The sequence below is a fragment of the Anneissia japonica genome, unplaced genomic scaffold (assembly GCF_011630105.1).
Source record: "Anneissia japonica isolate Jap-2015-1 unplaced genomic scaffold, ASM1163010v1 scaffold287623_len557403_cov176, whole genome shotgun sequence".
Taxonomy (NCBI): domain Eukaryota; kingdom Metazoa; phylum Echinodermata; class Crinoidea; order Comatulida; family Comatulidae; genus Anneissia; species Anneissia japonica.
This window is the reverse complement of record NW_022683923.1, coordinates 369,851-390,139: the sequence shown is the minus strand read 5'-3', so window position 1 is coordinate 390,139 and position 20,289 is coordinate 369,851. Positions and strand designations below refer to the sequence as shown.

Below are 20,289 nucleotides of genomic sequence, written 5' to 3'. Positions count from 1 at the left end.
TACATATATATATATATATATATATATGTATGTATATATATATAGTATTAGTTTGTAATCAAAAATCCATTTCTAATTAGTGTACTTTTTTTTTACAGTCTGTGCCACAACATGCATTTAAATTGTAATTAAAATATGTTCCAAATTACTCTCCATCGCAAAACTAAATACCTGTAACAATATTATTATTATTATTATTATTATTATTATTATTATTATTATTATTATTATTATTATTATTATTATTATTACCTTAAATGCGTTACGAAGCCAAAAACTAAGTTATTATGTATAGGTGTAACTTTGCCTTACATTACGTGGAAATGTACTGAATACTCAGTACGTGTAAAAACAATTGCGAAGAAAACACAAGTTGTTCTCTGGTAGGATTATTAAGATTACTTGTTACCACAATCGGTGTCTGTTTAAACCATCAATAAGAAAACTGGATCTTCGAGAAGTATAGACACAAACTCACAGCCACTTTTAGAATTCCTGCATATCGTATAATGAACTTTAATTCAGTTCTTTGTTTTATTCGATCTGTAAACAAATACAGAAACTCCATCAATTAGCCTAGGCCAATCAAACTATACTATACAGGGATATCGTATTCAGTATTCAATAGTCATCAGTGATAGGCATAATCAATCTCAAAAAGATGATTAACAATCTTATTATTTATCCACTCTTAATGACTCATGAATTATGTAAAAACAAATATATTATGCTTACTTCTTGGCAGGAACTACAATTACAGAATAAAAGATGTATTTAACTCAAACAGCTACAATTATTCCTCCACCCTTATGCGTTGCATGGTAGCAACTACTGGAATGACAAAAGGTCATCAATACTATAGAGGGCCGTCTATAACAGACCCTGAACTAAATATCCTCCCCACATGAAGTCATTGGCAAAATACTTCAATAATGTTCAAATACCATTAGCTAAAGCAGACTAGCGGTTCAAAAAAGTTAAATATCAACTCATTTTTAACATGGTTAAATAACAACTATCAAATCAATTTAAATCCTTAAAGGAGAAAGGCACTAATTACTGGGTTATTATCTCCATATCCTTCAATTGGAAGTATTACAGCTACTTTTGTGATGGGCCGCATATATTCGCCACTAACAGTATTTATCTTCACATTCTTAACTCTTCTACCTGATCCTGGGAAAACGTCAGTAATTCTTTCAATAGTCCACTTTCCATTTACTACATTGCTATCCTCCATAATAACAATATCTCCAATCTGCACATTCTTTCTCTCTAATGGCCATTTTCTCATTGGCACAACTGATGGCAATACTGCCGTGATTCGGAAAAACGCATTATATCCATTTTTGAGAATTTTGAGATTTTTGTCTTAGGGGCATCCTATGGATGTAATCTATCATATGAATTGATCATATACCCCAAAAAATGTTTATAAATATGAAATTAATAATATGAGAGTAACGCATTATCTCCATCCACCAAAGCAAAAATATCCGGAAGAGTGCATTATATCCACCAAGCATTGAAGAGTGAGCAATCAACCAATCACAGAAGACAATGATGCATATTTAATTAGTTCCCTAGCTAGTGGAAGGGCATAATAGGGTATAATACCAAGTTTGTTTTTTATCAGAGTACAATTAATAAAAGAAGAATGCATTGTTCTTCATCTTTTAAAGAATAAGTTGCAATATGAACATGAACAAATTGTGGCCATAATATATATTTTAGTCTGTAATATTAATAATTATTAATATAACTAAGACCATTTAACAAACTAAAATCAAACTTAAAAATGTTTTACTTAGACTTTCAAATTAAGCCAATGCTTGGAATTTTGATATAATACCTATGCTAAATTTACATTTAAAATATTTAGCTATATTTAAATGAGTACACTTTCATATAAATTAAGGAAATAGAAATTTATAAATGGGCCTGAAGAAGTATGTTTAGAAGTTAGGTATTTATTTTTTGTTTATTAAATTGAAAGGCGGGTATTCTTCATAGTGAATTTAAATAAACTGATTATTTATGTTGTAAAAACTTATTAACAGTGTTGTTGCTTGTTCTTTTAGTAGTGGTTAATGATAGTATTTAATTTAAATTTTACATGTACCATACCATATTTTAGGGGAAAGACAACATTTACTAAATCAGATCAGACACATTTTGTAAATAATTTATAAGAGTGAATGCGATAATTTTGCTAAATTATATAAACAAAAACCCTTAAGAAACTTTTTCTTTTGTTTTGTTTTTAAGTTATTTAAACATATTGGAATTTAAAACTCAAAAGTCCTTGTGAAAATTCACTTTAATTTGTTATTTTTCATTAGTCTTTAAGTAAAGAATAATGCATGCACTCTGCTGCAAAACTTTATATAATGCCTTGCCTAACATCAGATTTTTCATGCTTCATTGGTTTTTGTTTTAATTTGGAAAAGCGCATTATATCCATTTTGATTAGGTTATAGAAAAATATATATATATATATATAATTAAAAGTACTTCAGTATGTTTTTCTGTTGTGTAGTTAGTACTTTTACACACAAAAATTCAATATAATTCATTTCCATAACAAAAGGCTAACAAGAAACGCGTGTTGCTCAATATCTTAAAACTATGATTTTGGCTTATAATGCTCCTCCACCTCTGCTCCAATTTTTCCAAAATGCACTGACAATGCTTTGTATTAATTTCAAACGATGCCTTGGATTCTTTGACTCACTAAATGGTCCTTGTGGAACATCATGACTGTGATGCTAGTCCCAGTAACAAATCGTTAGTGCATAAATAAGTTCTGTCATCAGGGTCATTTGGTATTCTCCCTATTGGACGTTGGTTGACCAAATGAAACTGTATATAGTTCAAATGAACTCAACACTTGAGAGCCAATCGCCCTTTTAATGGCAGCTTTGCAGGTTTTAACTAGTGCTTCAGCGCACCCGTTTTGATGTGGGGCAGCTGGCGTTATAAATTTCTATTCCAATCCTTTCTCTGCTCCAAAGTCTTTAAGTTGATTTTTGTGCCAACCCTTTACCATATCACAAAGCTCATTTTCTGCATTTACTAGTTGGGTTCCGTTGTTGGAAACTATCCTCTTTGGACACCCTCTAATTGCAAAGAAACGGCGCAAAACCATCATAAACTCAATCCTGCTACTCAGTCTACTGCCATTTCTAAGTGAACAGCCCTGGTGTTCATGCATGTAAAAATAACACCGTAGTGCTTTGTAGTTTTGTTACTTGTTACGGGATAACTTTACAATATAAGGACCGAAATAGTCACACGCCGTTGTAAAAAAAAGGTGGCGTTAATCGAGCTGTCCTCTCTGATGGAAGGTTAGCCATTATCTGAGTTTCTGTTTTGTGTCTGAAAGTTCGGTACTTGATACATCTAAACTTCACAGACTTTACAAATCTTGTAACGCCTATGATCCAGTATCTCCTACGAACCATAGCATCGGTTGTTGCTGCTCCATAATGCCCTTCTTCATGTGCCCTTCTTATCAATAACGAAATGTGGTGATCTCTGGACAGCAGTACAGGATGTCTTTGATGATATGAGATGGACATATTACCAGATTATTCTGTCCTTTACAAATGTGCTCAGGGACTTTTAAGTTCGTATGACCCTTCATTGGTTTTCCATCTATCATAAGCACATGCCCCAAATGCATGCATCTGAAAACATGCAAAGTTTTAGCAGTCTCGTAGCGTTAGGTAGTGTTAGATATCGATTTACATTTACATCATTTAAATTTTCCATATCTTTGAACAGTTCGAGCCATTTTTTATGCTCAGACCAAGGCAGGTCTTGATCCCAGTCGAATCATAGCCGTTGAATTCCAATTTTGGCTCGAATCAAGATGGGTGTAGCGAATCCGATTGGGTCAAGTATTCACGCTACTTGACTTAACACTCTCCGTTTTGTCAATTTCAATTTTGTGCTATCTTCGCATGATGTTTAGTTTTGTAGGTCAATGTTCACTTTGGACTTGAACACATCCTCCTTTTGATCCCCACAATTCCCAAAACCTTTTCCTCGGTCATCATTTCCAATTGCTTTAGTTCATCTCTGCCTCGATCCGGTGTAATCTCTTTGTTTGAATTCCAAGCCTTAACCCTGAATCTACCCTTTGCAAGTATGCTATCCACTTCTTTCATTAGTTCTCTCGCCCTATCAACTGTGCTGACGGAATCACAAATATCATCCATGTAAGTGTTTAAATTGAGAGTTTCTGATGCCTGTGGAAATATTTCTTTACTGTTTTCCGCTGTTTTTCTCAGAGCGATCTGCGCCATCGCTGGGGCTGGCTTGTCACCAAATGTGAAAACTGTTGATATATAAACATCGGACTGCAAATCTGTCTTCATGTTTCGCCACAAAAAAAGATGCACAAGCTGATCTTCATATGGTGTAAGGATTCGGTTATACATTTTTGATATGTCACTGCATATCGCAACACTATTTTCCCGGAACCGCAAGAGCACTCCGAACAGGTTGTTGAGTAAGTCGGGTCCTTCGTACCAATATTCGTTAAGACAGTGTCCGTTAAATGTTGCTGACGAGTTGAAGACTATTCTGACTGGTGTACTCTTCTTCTGCGGACGCACCACTGGGTGATAGACAAAGTAATATACTGGGCCTCTGTGATTTTCTAGTTCCTCTCTGCTAATTTTTCTTGCGAAATTCATGTCGTCCAGGGCCTTCATCTGGTCATCATTTGCGAGCTCAACATCTTTTTGAAGTCTTCGTTCAATGGCTTCTAATTTTCTTTCAGTCTGCTGTCTGTTGTTAGGCAACAAATTTGGGTCTTTTTTTCCAGGGATATTGTATCATCCACTGATCTCCAACTTTCATGCATGAGTCTTCAATTGTTTTCGCTTCTTCTGCTTCCGCTGGGCCAATTTTGTCGGCTTTACACCTGCATGACTTAACAGCAACTCCCATAGATTCTGTCGTCCAGGAATCAGCCATGTCAAATAGTGTTGATAATTTCACATGCAATACTTTGTTTATTTGCGTTTTTTCTCCTGTCACTGCACCGATAATTATCCAACCTAATGGTGAATGACGAGCTACTAGATTTCCAACATTTATTGTTTCGCCTACATGCATATTTGGGTAGTCGATTCCAATTAGCATATCTACCTGACCATGTCCACTATGAACATCTTAAAACAGCTTGCTAACACTGCCACCTGCACTTCCATGACATCCTCACTTAATGAAGAGATGTTCTGATTAGTGTTATTTGAGCTTTCATGTCTATGAGAACGTTTGCAGCATCTTGTTTGTTGTTGTTTCCTATGATTTCCACTAAAGACCGATGGAATTTGTGGACTGAGTACTGTTCATGTGTAGAAATTGATGGTGAAATGACTTGCATTAAATGCCATGATTCATCACAGTACATTGTTTTCTTCTAGAGCATGTAGATACATTGTGGTTTCTTCAATCTTTTTTTTAAGCAGCTGTAACATGCATGACCGTTCTTCATGGTTTTTAGGCATTCCACTGGTGTCATTGATATTTGCTTAGGGCACTGATCAACCAAATGCTCTGAATTTTTCCAGCCAGCCCTTGAAATTAGGTGTGCTACATGGTTTAGACACATAATTTACAGACTGCGTACGTGAAACTGACTGCCTAGTGCTGCGCAGTGGAGCTGTTGCTCTCATTCGAGACTTCATCTCTGCTGTCATCCAGGTCCACAAGTTTTCCATTGTTGCTTCTTTTTTTCTCTCCTTCTATGGTGCGAAGCCACACCTTCCTATCATTGGCATTCATTCTCTTCTCTATCATTGCTAGTACATTATTGTTATGCATGTCGTGTGGTCGGCCTACTTCTCTCAGTATATTGAAGCTGCGTTTAACTAAATGCACCAGGTCACAGAATCTGTTGTCCTCGTCCTCATGTAGTGATTTAAATTTCACTATATCCTGCATTATTATGGCGGCAATAAACCTCGGATCTCCGTAGATTGAATCAAGATAATCCCACGCTGCATCATAATCAGCTCCCAAACCATTTATCATTCAAGCGGCCTGCCTTTAATGCAGGTACGTAACATTGCGGTCGAATCCCTTTTGTAGTACCTCTGTACCACAATATGTTTAAAATCCTGCCTGAAGGTGAAGAATTCTCTAATGTTACCCTCAAATGTTGGCAGTTTTGGTTTTTTCATTTTGAAACTGCATGAAGACGGTTCAATCTTGTATGTCAGCTGTGTGTCAGGACCTGTGGCGTCTTCTTCTTGACCACCTTCAATTTCCTCGTAGATGGCTGGCGGGTGCTGTCCTCTTATACACATCTAGATGTGTATAAGAGACAGTATCTATACTCTCTAGGGTCCCGTGGTTAGCGCTGAACGGAAATCGAATTGTATGGATCTTCGAGAAATATAGACACAAACTCACAGCCACTTCCAGAATTCCTGCATATCGTATAATGAACTTTAATCCAGCTCTTTGTTTTATTCGATCTGTAAACCAATACAGAAACTCCATCAATTAGCCTAGGCCTATCAAACTATACTATACAGGGATTTCGTATTCAGTATTCAATAGTCATCAGTGATAGGCATAATCAATCTCAAAATGATGATTAACAATCTTATTATTTATCCAGTCTTAATGACTCATGAATTATAAAAAAACAAATATATTATTATGCTTACTTCTTGGCAGAAACTAACAATTACAGAATAAACGATGTATTTAACTCAAACAGCTACAACTATTCCTCCATTTTTATGCGTCGCATGGTTAAAAAGTACTGGAATGACACAAGGTCATCCATACAAAACATAGAGGGTCATCTATAACAAATCCTGAACTAAACAAAAACACTGCAACAGCAACTTTGAGTTATTAGCTACAATTCCATGAGCAGATTCAACGCAGATCAACTTTTTCACACTTTGAGAATAAGATAATCATTGGAAGAGATCTTTATAGGTTAGTCTCAATCTGATTGTGGTTGCGTTTGTTGCTTGTTGTATGAAATAAGTTTAATAATAAACTTCGTCTTCGCAAAACCAAATCCAAACAAAATTATATACTTCGAGCTCCACTGAAGTGTACAGACACTATTTTTTTTCTAAAATTAATTTAAAAAAAAATACATAGATTAGACTCTGACAGCAAATTAAAAATATCAAGACATTGGGGCACACACAGAGAATTATGCCAATTATTTAGCTACAAAACTGTAATTACCACTCTGCGGCGAACTCTTGTTAAGTTCTCAAGTGCAAACAAACCAAGTAATTGGTAACTTGGCCATAGGTCTTATCTCCTAATTATCTTTCAAATAAATTTATAAAATGTTATAATTAACGTAGACCTATTTGATTTTAAAGCATAGTTATGAATTTTGAACTTGACATTAATGTACGAAAGTAGTTAAAGATGCTATAATAATACATTATGAATCGTATACTTATCAGTGGCACACACTATCAAGTGGTGCGTTCACAATAAACATTCAGACAACACTGTACATTCGTACCGGTACACTAAAGCACAGTATAGTATAAACACGTAGGACTACAATAGAAGAAAAACAGTAAAATGACAATTATTTAAGTTCAATTCAGCATTGAAAAGAGCATTATAATAATAACATTTCAAATTATGGCAGAGAAATATTTGAATTATTTGTTTAAAAGACGAATATGCATACCGGAAATAAAAGAGTAATTACTGTTTAAATTCTAAAACCCCTTTAAAATATAAGTATTTAAATAAATTAAAAGTTTTGAGCAGTTAAAAAAGATAAAATAAATACAAAATATATAAAAATTTTATTTTATTTTTTTTTTATTTTATTTTTTTATATTTTTATATTTTATTTAATTGGTAGGAATTATTTCACATCCGGCTTTCCATGCTCATTTTAAAAAGGACTTACAAGCCAAAAATATTAGTGGTTGTTTCGATTTGTTCATATTCTGCGTATACATTGTCGCTGCCTAGTAACATATTCAGTTTTGTATTTAAATCACTACTAATAAAATAATTCCAAATATCTTGGTGGTTTGTTTTATACAATTCATTTTCAAGCCTCTTTAACACAGGCGGGCCGTAGGGTAAAATGCAGGTATGCTAGGTATCGGCATATCTAGTATGTACAAGGGGCCGCACGTCCTCCCCTACCCCTGAAAAAATAGTTACTCCCCCCCGCACACAAAGCATGCTCAAGTAATTGAAAAAAAACCTCATATCACCTTATTTTGCGAGTTATGACCTCATAATCACTGATCCCCCACTTTACCTTCCTAACACCATCAGCTCCATTTCATTTCAAGACCCGCCACTGATGCTAGGGCCTGCTAGTGATAGGAACAGTTCGTAAGCCTACTACTATATAGAATCAGGTTGCATTCTATAGTCAAAATACAATGCATGTTATTTTTAATACCGGCATGGTTGTCTTTTCATCAAACGAATTCTTATTCCTGTTTTTTAACAAATGTCAATTCAAATAATAATAATTCGAATTTTTTTCTATACCTGTCATATGTATGTAAACATTGTAAATATATTTAAATTTCAATCGATTCAGATTAGGCTTATAGATAGAATAACCGATCGGCAGTTGAGGTCCCGATTTCTGTGAAGAGCATGCGCACATACTATTGGAAGCACTGCTTCCATTCCAGTGTTAAATTGGCTATTCTGACGCCACCACATGGTTGTCACAATAGCAAATTTAAGCGTTGTAGGGTATGCTCTGACTTCCATTGACTCACTGAATAAGTGATTGGCTGATATCGAAGACCAGCCATGCGGAAATTCTAAGTACGATGCGATAGGTCCGACTGTGACTTATCCTAGGTACCAAAGTAGGACGAACATTGAAAAGCTTTTCTATTCCAATGAATAGCATTCCACTCGAAAAATCAAGGTGTATATAGAAGATCCTGACTACGAAATGCTAAATAAAACGGAGAAACTGTACTACTATATTTTTTATTTGTTTTAGCAAGGGTATGCACTGTATACCTTGCTTGCCTTGACAGTCCGCACTGATCAACTCTTATATTGGAAATTGCTGTGCTTCTACAAGTGAATATAAAATGGTTTAAATCTTCGATTTCTGATTTGCACAAAGGGCATATCTCGTCCATGTCATCGCTCCAATTAGATAATCTGCCATTGATTTGCAAAGTGTTAGAACGTGCTTTAAATTTTAGATTTGCACCTTTAAAATCAATCTTATCAAGTAGATATTTCTCTATGCCTCCATAAAGAAAAGTAATAACTTGAAACGATTTAATTTGCCGATAAATGATGGTTTGTTTATTGCACTTTCAAATAAGCTGTGTTTATCTAGGTCTTTAATAAAATAATTATTGACATTGCTTTGTAATATCAATATTTCAATATCATAATTACCGTTTGAAAAAAATTGCTTTAATTTGTTTTAACCAACTCCATTTAATACTTTTTATCTCCAGCGTTTAAATGGCTTCTAGTGCTTTACGTGACCACTGATCGGATTCAAGGTTTACAAGTCTTTTTACAAACTTTATACCCTGGAGGTTTTGCATAGCCTCAAGAGTTTGCTATTCTAATTCCGCATATAAAACATCTTTGCTTGTGTATCTTGGCGCCCTAAGTATAAATCTGGCCATATTTAATTGTAAACGTTTTAAATGTTCAATATCATTTTGAACTCCAGACCACGTTGAACAAGCATAATTAATTGAGGAAATACCAATAGCCTTCCATAGAATGTCCCCGTAGTAAACTCGGTTTTAAAATCATCTTGATCGTTTAGGATAGATTGAATATACCCTATTATTTTATTATCTCGATTTATTACTTCATTTATGTGCTTGTGATCTGACAAATTTCTTAATATTGTGCAGCCTAAACATTTGTATGTGTCAACCTCAATAATATTCTCTTCACGTCACCCAATTGCCAGTCTTTTATCATTCACTCTCTTCCCCACAAATAATATATGTGATTTTTTTATGATTAAACCTTAATCTATATTTATTACTAAAATCATTAATTTTGCAATGTCTAACATGCTCTGCAACTCATTGGCATCATTTTCTAATAGTACAACATCATCGGGAAAAAATAGAGAGCCCATTTTCGTTTCATTAATGCCGAAGTAATTTTGCTAATTCATTAATGTATATTGAAAAGAGTATTGGATGTTGTGGATAAGTTGTGTCAGAAAAGTATGTTTACAAAAGGTGCAACAACGTGTTAGACGCTACTTAATATAACAAAATCATTTTTAATACGTATTTTGGTTCCACAAAATAGGATTTCGAAAATCAAACTTCAACGGTGTTCCTTGCGAACATGGTGTTGTTATCGACAACGAACAATGTTACACGAACCAGCTTAGGCCTTCAAACAACTGTGCATCTCGCCTTCCTTATAGCCGGAACGTGGGCTAGCCTGATATTTGTTTATCCACGCACACCTGACATGAAACATCACAAAATCGTTTGGATACTATTCCTCTGACATTTATTCAATATCTCCTCTGATATTTATCCAATAACTCTGGTTTGAAACAGTAAAATTCAACAACAAATTGGTCTCAAAATAAATACTCATGTCGTGTGGTCAATTACAATAGGCTAACAAACTTTTAACACAGAGGGCGTGCTGAGCATGAATAACGTCGCTTACATACCCGCCCCTATTGAACTACTACCTGAGTATGACAAAAATCAACCAAGGCGACTTATTCTAAGCTCCTGGTTATAACATGTAATCAAAGGAATAATATAAGTCAGCAAGCCTCCATCATATTTAAGTAATATGAGATTTACGAAGTAACATATTAATCTAACAAACTACTCATGAATATTGCATACAAACAATAAATCACCTTATATTACTATTCGAACTTCAATGTTAATCAGGTTAACTTCAAACTTGAGTATTTAAGTTACTGTTCTGAATACTTGTGTAATCTGGTAAAATTATAGTATCGTAGAACCATTACATATGACTAAATAATAGTAATATTGACAAATATTTTCTTGCATAATCGTGGAAGATTAAATTTCAGCTAATTATAGAATTAAAGAAAGTATAATACATACTCCAAGTATTGAAATACACGCCATCGTGTTGGGATTCAATATTTGAACATTAATTATGTCATCATCAGGAATGAAAAAATTATCCATGTTAGCAAGCTTATATTCACTAGTACCTAAATTGTTAACCAATCAAAACATTACCTCTAGTAGGTGACATAGCAGTGATTTAAACAAAAGATCAAAGCATTCTTACTCTAATGATCAAAGATACCTACAAAAAAAAAGCACTTTTGAAGCTCTGAGCCCATTGTTAAGCAAAGGGTGTAGTCTACGTATAGCGAACGCTTCTTTAAACAATAGGATAGTTACTTTACTGCTAACACGGCAGCGGTCAATTCAAGTCGTGGTATGGTGACTGACCTCAAGGGGCTCACACAAGTCTTAACAAAAAGGAACTTAGAGCAGGATATGCCCGGTCTGTGACACTGTGCGTAAATACCCAACAGCGGCGAGTCCCTTTTCTGGCGCGTCACTGAAAATATGTAACTGGACGTCCTTCGCATTTTCTCGCTCCAACCATCTTGGTATTTTGAAATTTGACATGTTTAGTACATGCTTCATCCACCTCTCCCAAGACCTAAGTTCTTCATCTCTAAGAGCCTAGTCCCAATTGATACCCCGTCGACAGATAGCTTGCAGTAACATTTTTGCAGTGAAAATGAATGGAGCTGCGAAACCCAAAGGGTCGTATACTGAGCTCATAACAGACAATATGCCCCACCTCGTCATCGGTTTATCCTTTACGGCTAAATTCATCCGATTCCGCATTCCAACAGACCCCGAGAGCTCTTTCCATTGATAGTTTCTCTAGGCTTGTAGAAACAGAGGTTGCTCTTTCATCCTGGAATATTACTAAGTACAGTTTGCTGATTACTTAGCCACTTTGTTAGCTTGAAACCTCCTTTGGATAGTAGCGTCCTCGAACGCTCTATTAGCTGTGTGGCTTCGGCCGTGTCATGTACTGATACCAAGCAGTCATCAACGTTCTCCTTGACAGTGGTTACCGCCTTTCGAATGAATGCATTTTCATTTTCATTGCTGTTGTCTTCTGCGCAACTAGGCGAGGAGGTAGCTCCGAAGAAGTGTACGCTCATTTTGTAGGTTTCTGGTTGGTCAATTCGCCATTGAGCCACCACAGGAATCTTAGTGCATTCCTGTCTTCAGGCAAGACTATCACTTGGTGGAACATTGACTGGATGTCCGCTACTACTGCAAACTTCTCTTGCCTGAACCTTATTAAGACGCCCAATATTGGTAAAGTCTGGTCCTTTCAACAAACAATCATTTAGTGACATGCCCTTCCACTTTGCCGCGCAGTCAAAGACTACCCTCAGCTTTCCCTTAAGTGAGTGAACAACAGGATGATGAGGCTGATACCATACATCTTTAGGTGTTCGTTCTTCTGCTATTCGCTCTGCGTATCCCATTTCAAAGTTTCTCTAATCTCTTCTTTAGGGGGGACAGTCTAACTTCTGCCAATGGCTTGTTCAGAGGTAGCTTGGTATCAGGATATTTTCATGGTAGACCTATTTAGTATCTACCTTCTGGTGTCAAGGTAACTGTCTCATCCATTTTGGTTTTCGCTCTCATATCCTCTATGGAGTCGCCTTCATCAATCAGCCCGCAATTCTCTATTTCCCATGACTTTTGCAATTGGTGAATTATACGTTCGTTGGCATTAATAAGGTGTATTTGTTTCCTACTGCTCAATTTAGCACTTCCAGGCCCCATGATAGACCACCCCAAAGGAGTTCTTTAGGCGTATGGCTTCTTTGGTCCTCCACACCTTTCTTCCTTCACCCAGAATGCTTCTTGAGCATCTGCACCAATTATAATTCGTTCATTAAGATTTCCTCCGCCCACCCGAGGTCTAGCTGTCTCCACCTCTTTAGATCTTTCTTTCTTGGTACCGCTTCAGCAGTCACTGGAAGCTTATCTACGGTCAGAACCTTCATGTTGATCTCTTGCTGTTCTTGCAAACCTTTGACTGTGATGTCAGTTTCAAATCCCTCTTTATTTTCTTCATCATTTATGGTTAAAACTGTGTACTTCACACGTCTGCCCCGAGTAGTGAGCCTTTGCATTAGCTTCTCGCTACACAAGATTGCGTCCGATCCGCTATCTAGCAAGGCAAAGGCTTGTAATTTTGTTACTTTCGACTGTACGATTACCAGAACAATTCTTAAATACACCTTTGACGAGAGTCCTGCCGCCATACTTGCTATCGGGTTCCTGTTTTTACTCTGCGGCCGTGGAGAATGAATCAGTTCGTAGTGTTTGAACCTGCATTTGGTGCAACACTGTCCTCGACGACAATTTAGTGCTATGTGGCCAGGCAACAAACAATTATAGCAGGGTTTTCTAGACTTCACATCCTCCAAGCGTTTATCAATCTCCATCTTCTTGAAATCTGTGCACGACCAAATCTTGTGGTCACCTTTGCATGCGTTACACTCCAGTTTTATGTAGCCAGTGCTTGTTGAATTTGCCCTTACTCTCGGTTTCAAATCTTTGGGAACATTCGATCTTGGTATGTTTCGTCCAAACAGGTTGCTATTAATCTCTGTTTCTCCTTCTAAATAGGTAATGCATCAAGGCATGTAAAACAAGGTGTGGTTGTCCAAACTGTCTTTTGAGGATTGACTTTGCTTGTTCGTAACCAGCGGCGCCCAGCAACAAGCAACAGTCAATACTATACTTTGCCCTACCTTTACACAACTGCAGAAGATATTGTAATCGAGCCGCATCGTCACTCAGTTTCCTAGCAACGTTTATCTCAAAATTTTGTATAAACGTCCAATAATCGACTGGGTCACCGGAAATTCTGTAATCTCTGCCTTAGGCAATTCAAAGGCAAATTTTAAACCCTTTAGATCAGAGATCTTATTATCTATGCTCACAGCACCTGCAACGGTGCCGATAGCTACACTATCCGATACCTCGTTACCTACACTACTACCCATACTGGTTGTTACACTTTGTGTAACTTTGCAATCTACAACTGTACTAACCGTGCTGGTTGCCACACTTTCAGTAACTTTGCTATTTACATTACTACCTGTACTGGTTGCTACACTTTCAGTAACCTTGCTATCTACACTGCTCACAACACTACTACCTGTACTGGCTGCTACAGTTTCAGTAGCCTTGCTATCTACTACTACTCACATTAGCACTGCTAGTGCCAGTGGGGTTTTCAACTTCAGTTCCAATGTTACTTTCTCTCCCTTCATTGTGCAACAGGAACGTTTGCACTCCTTTCTCACAGTACACATAATATGAATATATTCTTCTTGGCATGTTTTCAGCCACTCCTCTTCCAGCACAAACACATCATCTTCTTCTATTATCTCAATCATTGAATTATGCCTTTCTTCAACTTTGTGAAATGCCTCGTCTAGTTAGCCAAGTACGTTTCTAATATCTTGAATATCACATTCCCCATCCATCTGCAATTTTAAAGCATTGGCATGCCTTGTTAATACGGACTTAGCGTTTCTCCTTCTCCAGTTTTAGTTGCTGTGTTTCCTGAGACATTTTAATGATAAATTCCGCCCCCAACAGTTTATATATATACTAGTCTTGTTTCAACCAGTCGCCGATTAGCTATCAATAAGCTCGATACGCTCGACCCTCGAGCGGCTTAAATGTTCAAGTATTTTGTAACTAAAAAGTCCGGATTCCAGATCTAAGCTATCGTTTAAGCATTAGTGTAATACTCCAGAATATCGATCCCTGGGGAATCCTTACAGATTTAATGTATTTCACTTATGTTCCTTGCGAACATAGTGTTGTCCTCAACAACGAACAATGTTACACGAACCAGCTTAGGCCTATAAGCAACTGTGTATCTCGCCTTCCTTATCGCCGGAACGTGGGTTAGCCTGATATTTGTTTAAACAAAACTTTTAACACAGAGGGCGCACTGAGCATGAATAACATCGTTTACAAACGCTATTAATAATCATTATTCTTGTTAGCTCAATGGTGGACCCAAATGTTCGAAATAGAGAAGCAAAGTTAGGGACTTTTTTACAACCCAACCGAATTAACCGAATGGACACCAAGAATGATTTCATAATGAGATTTAATGTTTTGAAATACATTATATATTTAGTTAAATGTTGATCTGATGTATCATTAATGTTATTATAAAACATTCACAATACATATTACAATATTTAAAACATCTTCACAGCCGATCAACAGTGCAGTCTGGTGTATCAGTGTCAGGTTTATAATGGTCAGAGTGTGGTTGGACTTACGATCACGAGATATGAAACCTTAATGGAAAACACTGCAAAATACCACTATGAATAAATGTAATTTTTTTTTTCTTTTTAGAGTGATACTGTGAGAGTGATTTGGTCTTATCATCCCGAAGACCCCGAAGGCATGATGGCAACATACCACGGTCCACGACGGCGAGGTGTAAGACCGATCATATTCTTAGATATAAGACCTTCAAATCTAAAATCTTTACCAGACGATGTAAAAGCATTTGATATATTAAGCGACAATGTAAGTAAGCCTATGTAGAATGTGGTTAAATTGTGTATGTCATACATATTTCTCTGTCTATCAATCTATCTATGTATACTTAATCAAAAACGTAATATTTTTCATAGCATGCCACTTGACAACTGTATGTATTAAATGTATGTTTGAAATTTGTTTTATGGCAGCCTATCGTACGAAGTGACAAGGCAACTATCTACTGGTGCACTCATATAGAACTACCAGCGCTGCTAACACCACATCATATCATAAGGGTAGGAAAACTTAACATAACACATTAATGTTGCGCACTTTAACTCTGTATTTTTTCATTAAAGTAATCTGACGGAGCATAACCGTACTGGTTTCTGTTTTGAATAGTCAGAACCGTAAATTTAACGATTAGCAATTAAGCCTTCCGGAAAATTGGCGATTTGCCTAAACACCTTTGATATACTATGTTTAATTACATATTATTTGTTGAAATAGGTAGGTCATACATATTTGAGAATGAATTTTAATTATTATTAATATATTTGTATAAAATACCAAACTTGCTGATAGGTATAGTTTGGTACTAAATAATGCTAGGTCTCGTTCTCTTTTCAGATTGAACCTATAGTCCAGCCAGGAAACGAGGGCGTTGTTCATCATTTGATTCTAAGTTCGTGCTATGGACTGCAAAACATCAATGGAAGTAACAGTTTGAACTGCGAAAGTAATCTTATGTATCAGTTCAGGTTCTGTTCTCAAACAATGTATGCATGGGCAGTTGGAGGTGGTGTAAGTGTAGTGATATTATCTTGTAATGTGAATACAATAAAATGCAAGCTCAACAGGGCAAACTTCGCTTCCTGCGATTATTTATAATAATGAATATGATGATAATGACAGTAATAATGAATATGGCAACGATGACGATAACAATGATAATAATGACAGCTACAGATTAAGATAAAACAACAACTATAACAACTACTACAACTGCAACAAAAACTATAACAAAAATAAACAAGAGCAACTATAGAGTAGCTGTAATATTTTACCTACATAACAACAGCTGTAACAACTACTGCAACAACAACAACAGCAACAACAAAACGACAACTATAAAAACAAATACAGCAACAACTGCAAGAGCAACAACAACAGTAACTACAGCAGAAATACAAACAACTACAACAGCTACAACAACAATAACTATTACAGCAACTATAACAGAAATATTCTAACAACTATAACAACTACAAGAACAAAATAAATTACAAGAGCAGCAGCAATAGCCACGAATAACAACTACAAGAACAAGTAAAACAACTACAGAAACTACAACAAATATTCATACTATAACCACAATTTTTAAGAAAGCCTACAACAGAAATTAAAGCAACCAGCAGCAAAATAAACTGCAACATCAACTACAACAACTGCACATACAACTGCCACAAATATAACTACAGCAACAAAGTGGTTACAATAATCATGATAAGAATTGTTGGCGTAATCACTTTTCTTTAAAACATGTAAAAAGATAGTGATAAGTGTAATTTCTCTAGTGTCCAGCCAAAAACTAAACATATGTTCTTACTTATGTAGTTTCATCAAATGTTTTGGTCTAAAGTTTCTTTATTAATTAAAAAAATCAAGCTTGAAAATAATAATAGCCTATATATTAAAATAACATTATATTATCTGCATATTATGTATCTTTTGTATCTGTGGTTTCAAAATAAAAGTAAGTTCTGCTTTTTGTACGTCGCAGTCACATATATAAACGTACAATAGAAGGGAAAGCCCCATGTTAAATTTATTAATAAAAACTAACAAGCAGACAGACAGGCAGAGAGACCGACACAACAACATACAGATAGATAGATAGATAGATAGACAGACAGCGGTGAATACATAATCATGTTTGGAGAGGTGTGTGCCACTTTGCGCATTTTCAGCCATTAGATTTTCCAGAGCATGTGGGATTTCGGATTGGTGTGGATGATGTAAGGTACTTACAACTCACAGTACACTACGATAACCAACAGTTGATTAAAGGTAAGATCAAATGGAATTAAATTAATACTAGAAATTAACTAAATAATAATTATTGTAAACAACACGAATATGCTATTAACAATATCATACAGAGCATAATGATTGTACATGCTGACATTACCGTTCTATGTTGTAAAATGATTACAAACTTTTGAAATACCTTTGTATAATTGCCGTCCATCGTTTGTTCACAACAGGGTACATCGGGGAAACCCCCTACTCTCCTTGATAGATTGGCTTCCTTAAAGTGCACATGAGCAAAATTGTCTACACTGGGCATTTGGTGTATAGTTCTTATCAGAGAAAGCTTGCCGAGCTTGCCTCTCGAACTAGAGTCTATATTGTGCATATATATAAATTGTGCCGCCCAATCCTCAACTGTTTTACCATTTGACTTACTGAAGTATTCTACTTACACAAACCACCACATGTCGGCTAGGGTGGCTTAATGATTGTTTTTATTTATTTATTTATTTTATTTTGCACAGGTATTCATGACAGATCTGGTGTACGTATTTACTACACCCCAGAGCTTCGACAATATGATTCAAGTGTACTGATGATAGGTATTCCGTCATTTCGCTTGTATGTGATACCACCAAAAGAAAATTCATTTAAAGTGTACGGTTCGTGTGATAAGCAATGTTCAAATAAGGTGATGAAGTCAGCTTTAAAATCGTTAAAGTTTTAGTTTAAACTATCTTTAAAAAAAGTAAGTAATCTTGATGCCTGTATTAGGCGAATAACTGCGGCTAAAGAACATCAAATTCATTTCATTTTTTTTTTCATTTTATTGATGATCTGAATAATGAGGTTAAGACGCAGATAATTGTTATTTCAACGTGATATGCATAACCTAATGATATTTTTATTAACTCGTAGATACTTACAGAAGGTGATATGAAAGTATTTTCAGTTTTACTTCATGCACATTTAGCAGGTGTGTAATTTTACCTGTTTTGAGTAATAAAGTGTACAGATAATTACATTTCAATGTTTCTTTAATATCCCTAAGAAAATACCGGTACTTATAAGAGAATTAGAATTATATACTTCACTAATTCAATATGCACTATACCAGTTACTTTTCTCTATAAAATTTAGTTTTTAAATAACATTATTACCTATATAATCTAATAGCTTAAGTTAATGACTCACTGTCAATTGCTGTATTTTATGGTCTTCTATTGATTGATGCTCCCACCATGTTATTAAAACATGAATAGATTCATATATATATATATACATATATATATATATATATATATACATACATACATTACGAAGTTATCTCTGTCTCTTATACACATCTAGATGTGTATAAACACCCTGTATTACATTATTATCAATAGGCCTATACAATGTTTAAAATATTGTACTATACACAGGAACTGGTATGCGGTTAACACACTTTCGGAATAGCGAATACATCGGAGAAATTACGCGAGATAGAGCATATGACTTCAATTTACAAGAAGAAAGAAGGCTAAAAAATCAATGGATAGTCAAACCCGTAAGTTACGTTAAAAAGTTATAATATAGTATCATCTGTCAACATATTTGGAAAATGTTGAGATTAGCAAAAAGCCATACGTCTTGGACTTAGTACTAACTTAGTAGGTTTACTATAAAATATTTCATGGCGAACTTTTAAATATTTATATAATCTAAAATGTTTCAGTTTATGAGCGATACATGCTGAAGTTATAAAGATTGTAGAGAATTGACAAAGAAAAATGTAATGAACCCACAAAAGAGATTATAAAAATATATAGCCCCATCTCAATCGTGTCAACATATCTTACCTGTCTAAATGCAATGTTCTAAATCAATGGTTCCTAACCTTGGGCCCGAGGAACCCTTAGGGGCTTGTAAACAATAATCGGGGTCCGCCAAGTCAAAGTGGTCCGCAGGGGGTCCGCAAAAAAATGTTGGGGTCTGCAAAAATGTTGGGGCCGCTAGATTACTAGAACAACTTTTTCATTATTCAATTATTTGTTCTTGTCTTACAATAGTGTGATCATATCTTGACAATAATGAAATACCTTTGACAGTCATGACTTCGTTTACTGTAAATTATTTAATTGGCATTATATTTTAATTCCAATATTTTTTTTTGGATCTGACAGAATCTTTTAGATTATATATTTTTTTATGTATTCTCTATGTAAAGATGTTTAGTATAGGAGAGCCACTAGATAGTGGCAATCATTAGGTAATGTACTGTACATCTTGTTTCCATTTTTTCTCTTGTATTGCTTTTACCTGGATATTGCATGAATTTAAGAAACCAGGAGGGAGCCCTAAATTTGACAAAAATAAAAGTAAATGGAGAAATAACAAAATATTACATTCAAATTTTGACAATTTCATTTCCGGATGATCTGCAAGTGCAATAACCATACAAATGTTCTACCTCAACACCCAACCATGGTCGGGCTGAGGTGGTTTCTATTTCGAATTTCAGGATATGCCACAGTTTAATGTTGGACTTTTGTGGCGAATCATCTTCTATCTGTATGCCTAATCTAGTATCCTTCCATCTCCGCAACATCAAGGCAGTTAGGCGTTTTTTAAATGAAAATACTACGTCAAAACTTGTACATGCATTGGTTACATCAAGATTGGATTATTGTAATGGAGTCCTTTA

The 20,289-nt window shown here is 35.4% G+C and overlaps 1 protein-coding gene across 1 annotated transcript in view; it reads left to right on the top strand.

The window, feature by feature from the left end:
* Nucleotides 1–20,289, top strand: part of LOC117103061 (DBH-like monooxygenase protein 1 homolog) — a 40,085-nt gene that overhangs the window by 7,796 nt on the left and 12,000 nt on the right. The window contains exons 3-9 of the mRNA XM_033243537.1: nt 15,438–15,614; nt 15,779–15,865; nt 16,200–16,373; nt 17,540–17,639; nt 18,128–18,294; nt 18,522–18,579; nt 19,028–19,152. Of these exons, the coding sequence (XP_033099428.1) occupies nt 15,438–15,614; nt 15,779–15,865; nt 16,200–16,373; nt 17,540–17,639; nt 18,128–18,294; nt 18,522–18,579; nt 19,028–19,152 (888 nt within the window). The remainder of the gene's footprint in view (nt 1–15,437; nt 15,615–15,778; nt 15,866–16,199; nt 16,374–17,539; nt 17,640–18,127; nt 18,295–18,521; nt 18,580–19,027; nt 19,153–20,289) is intronic.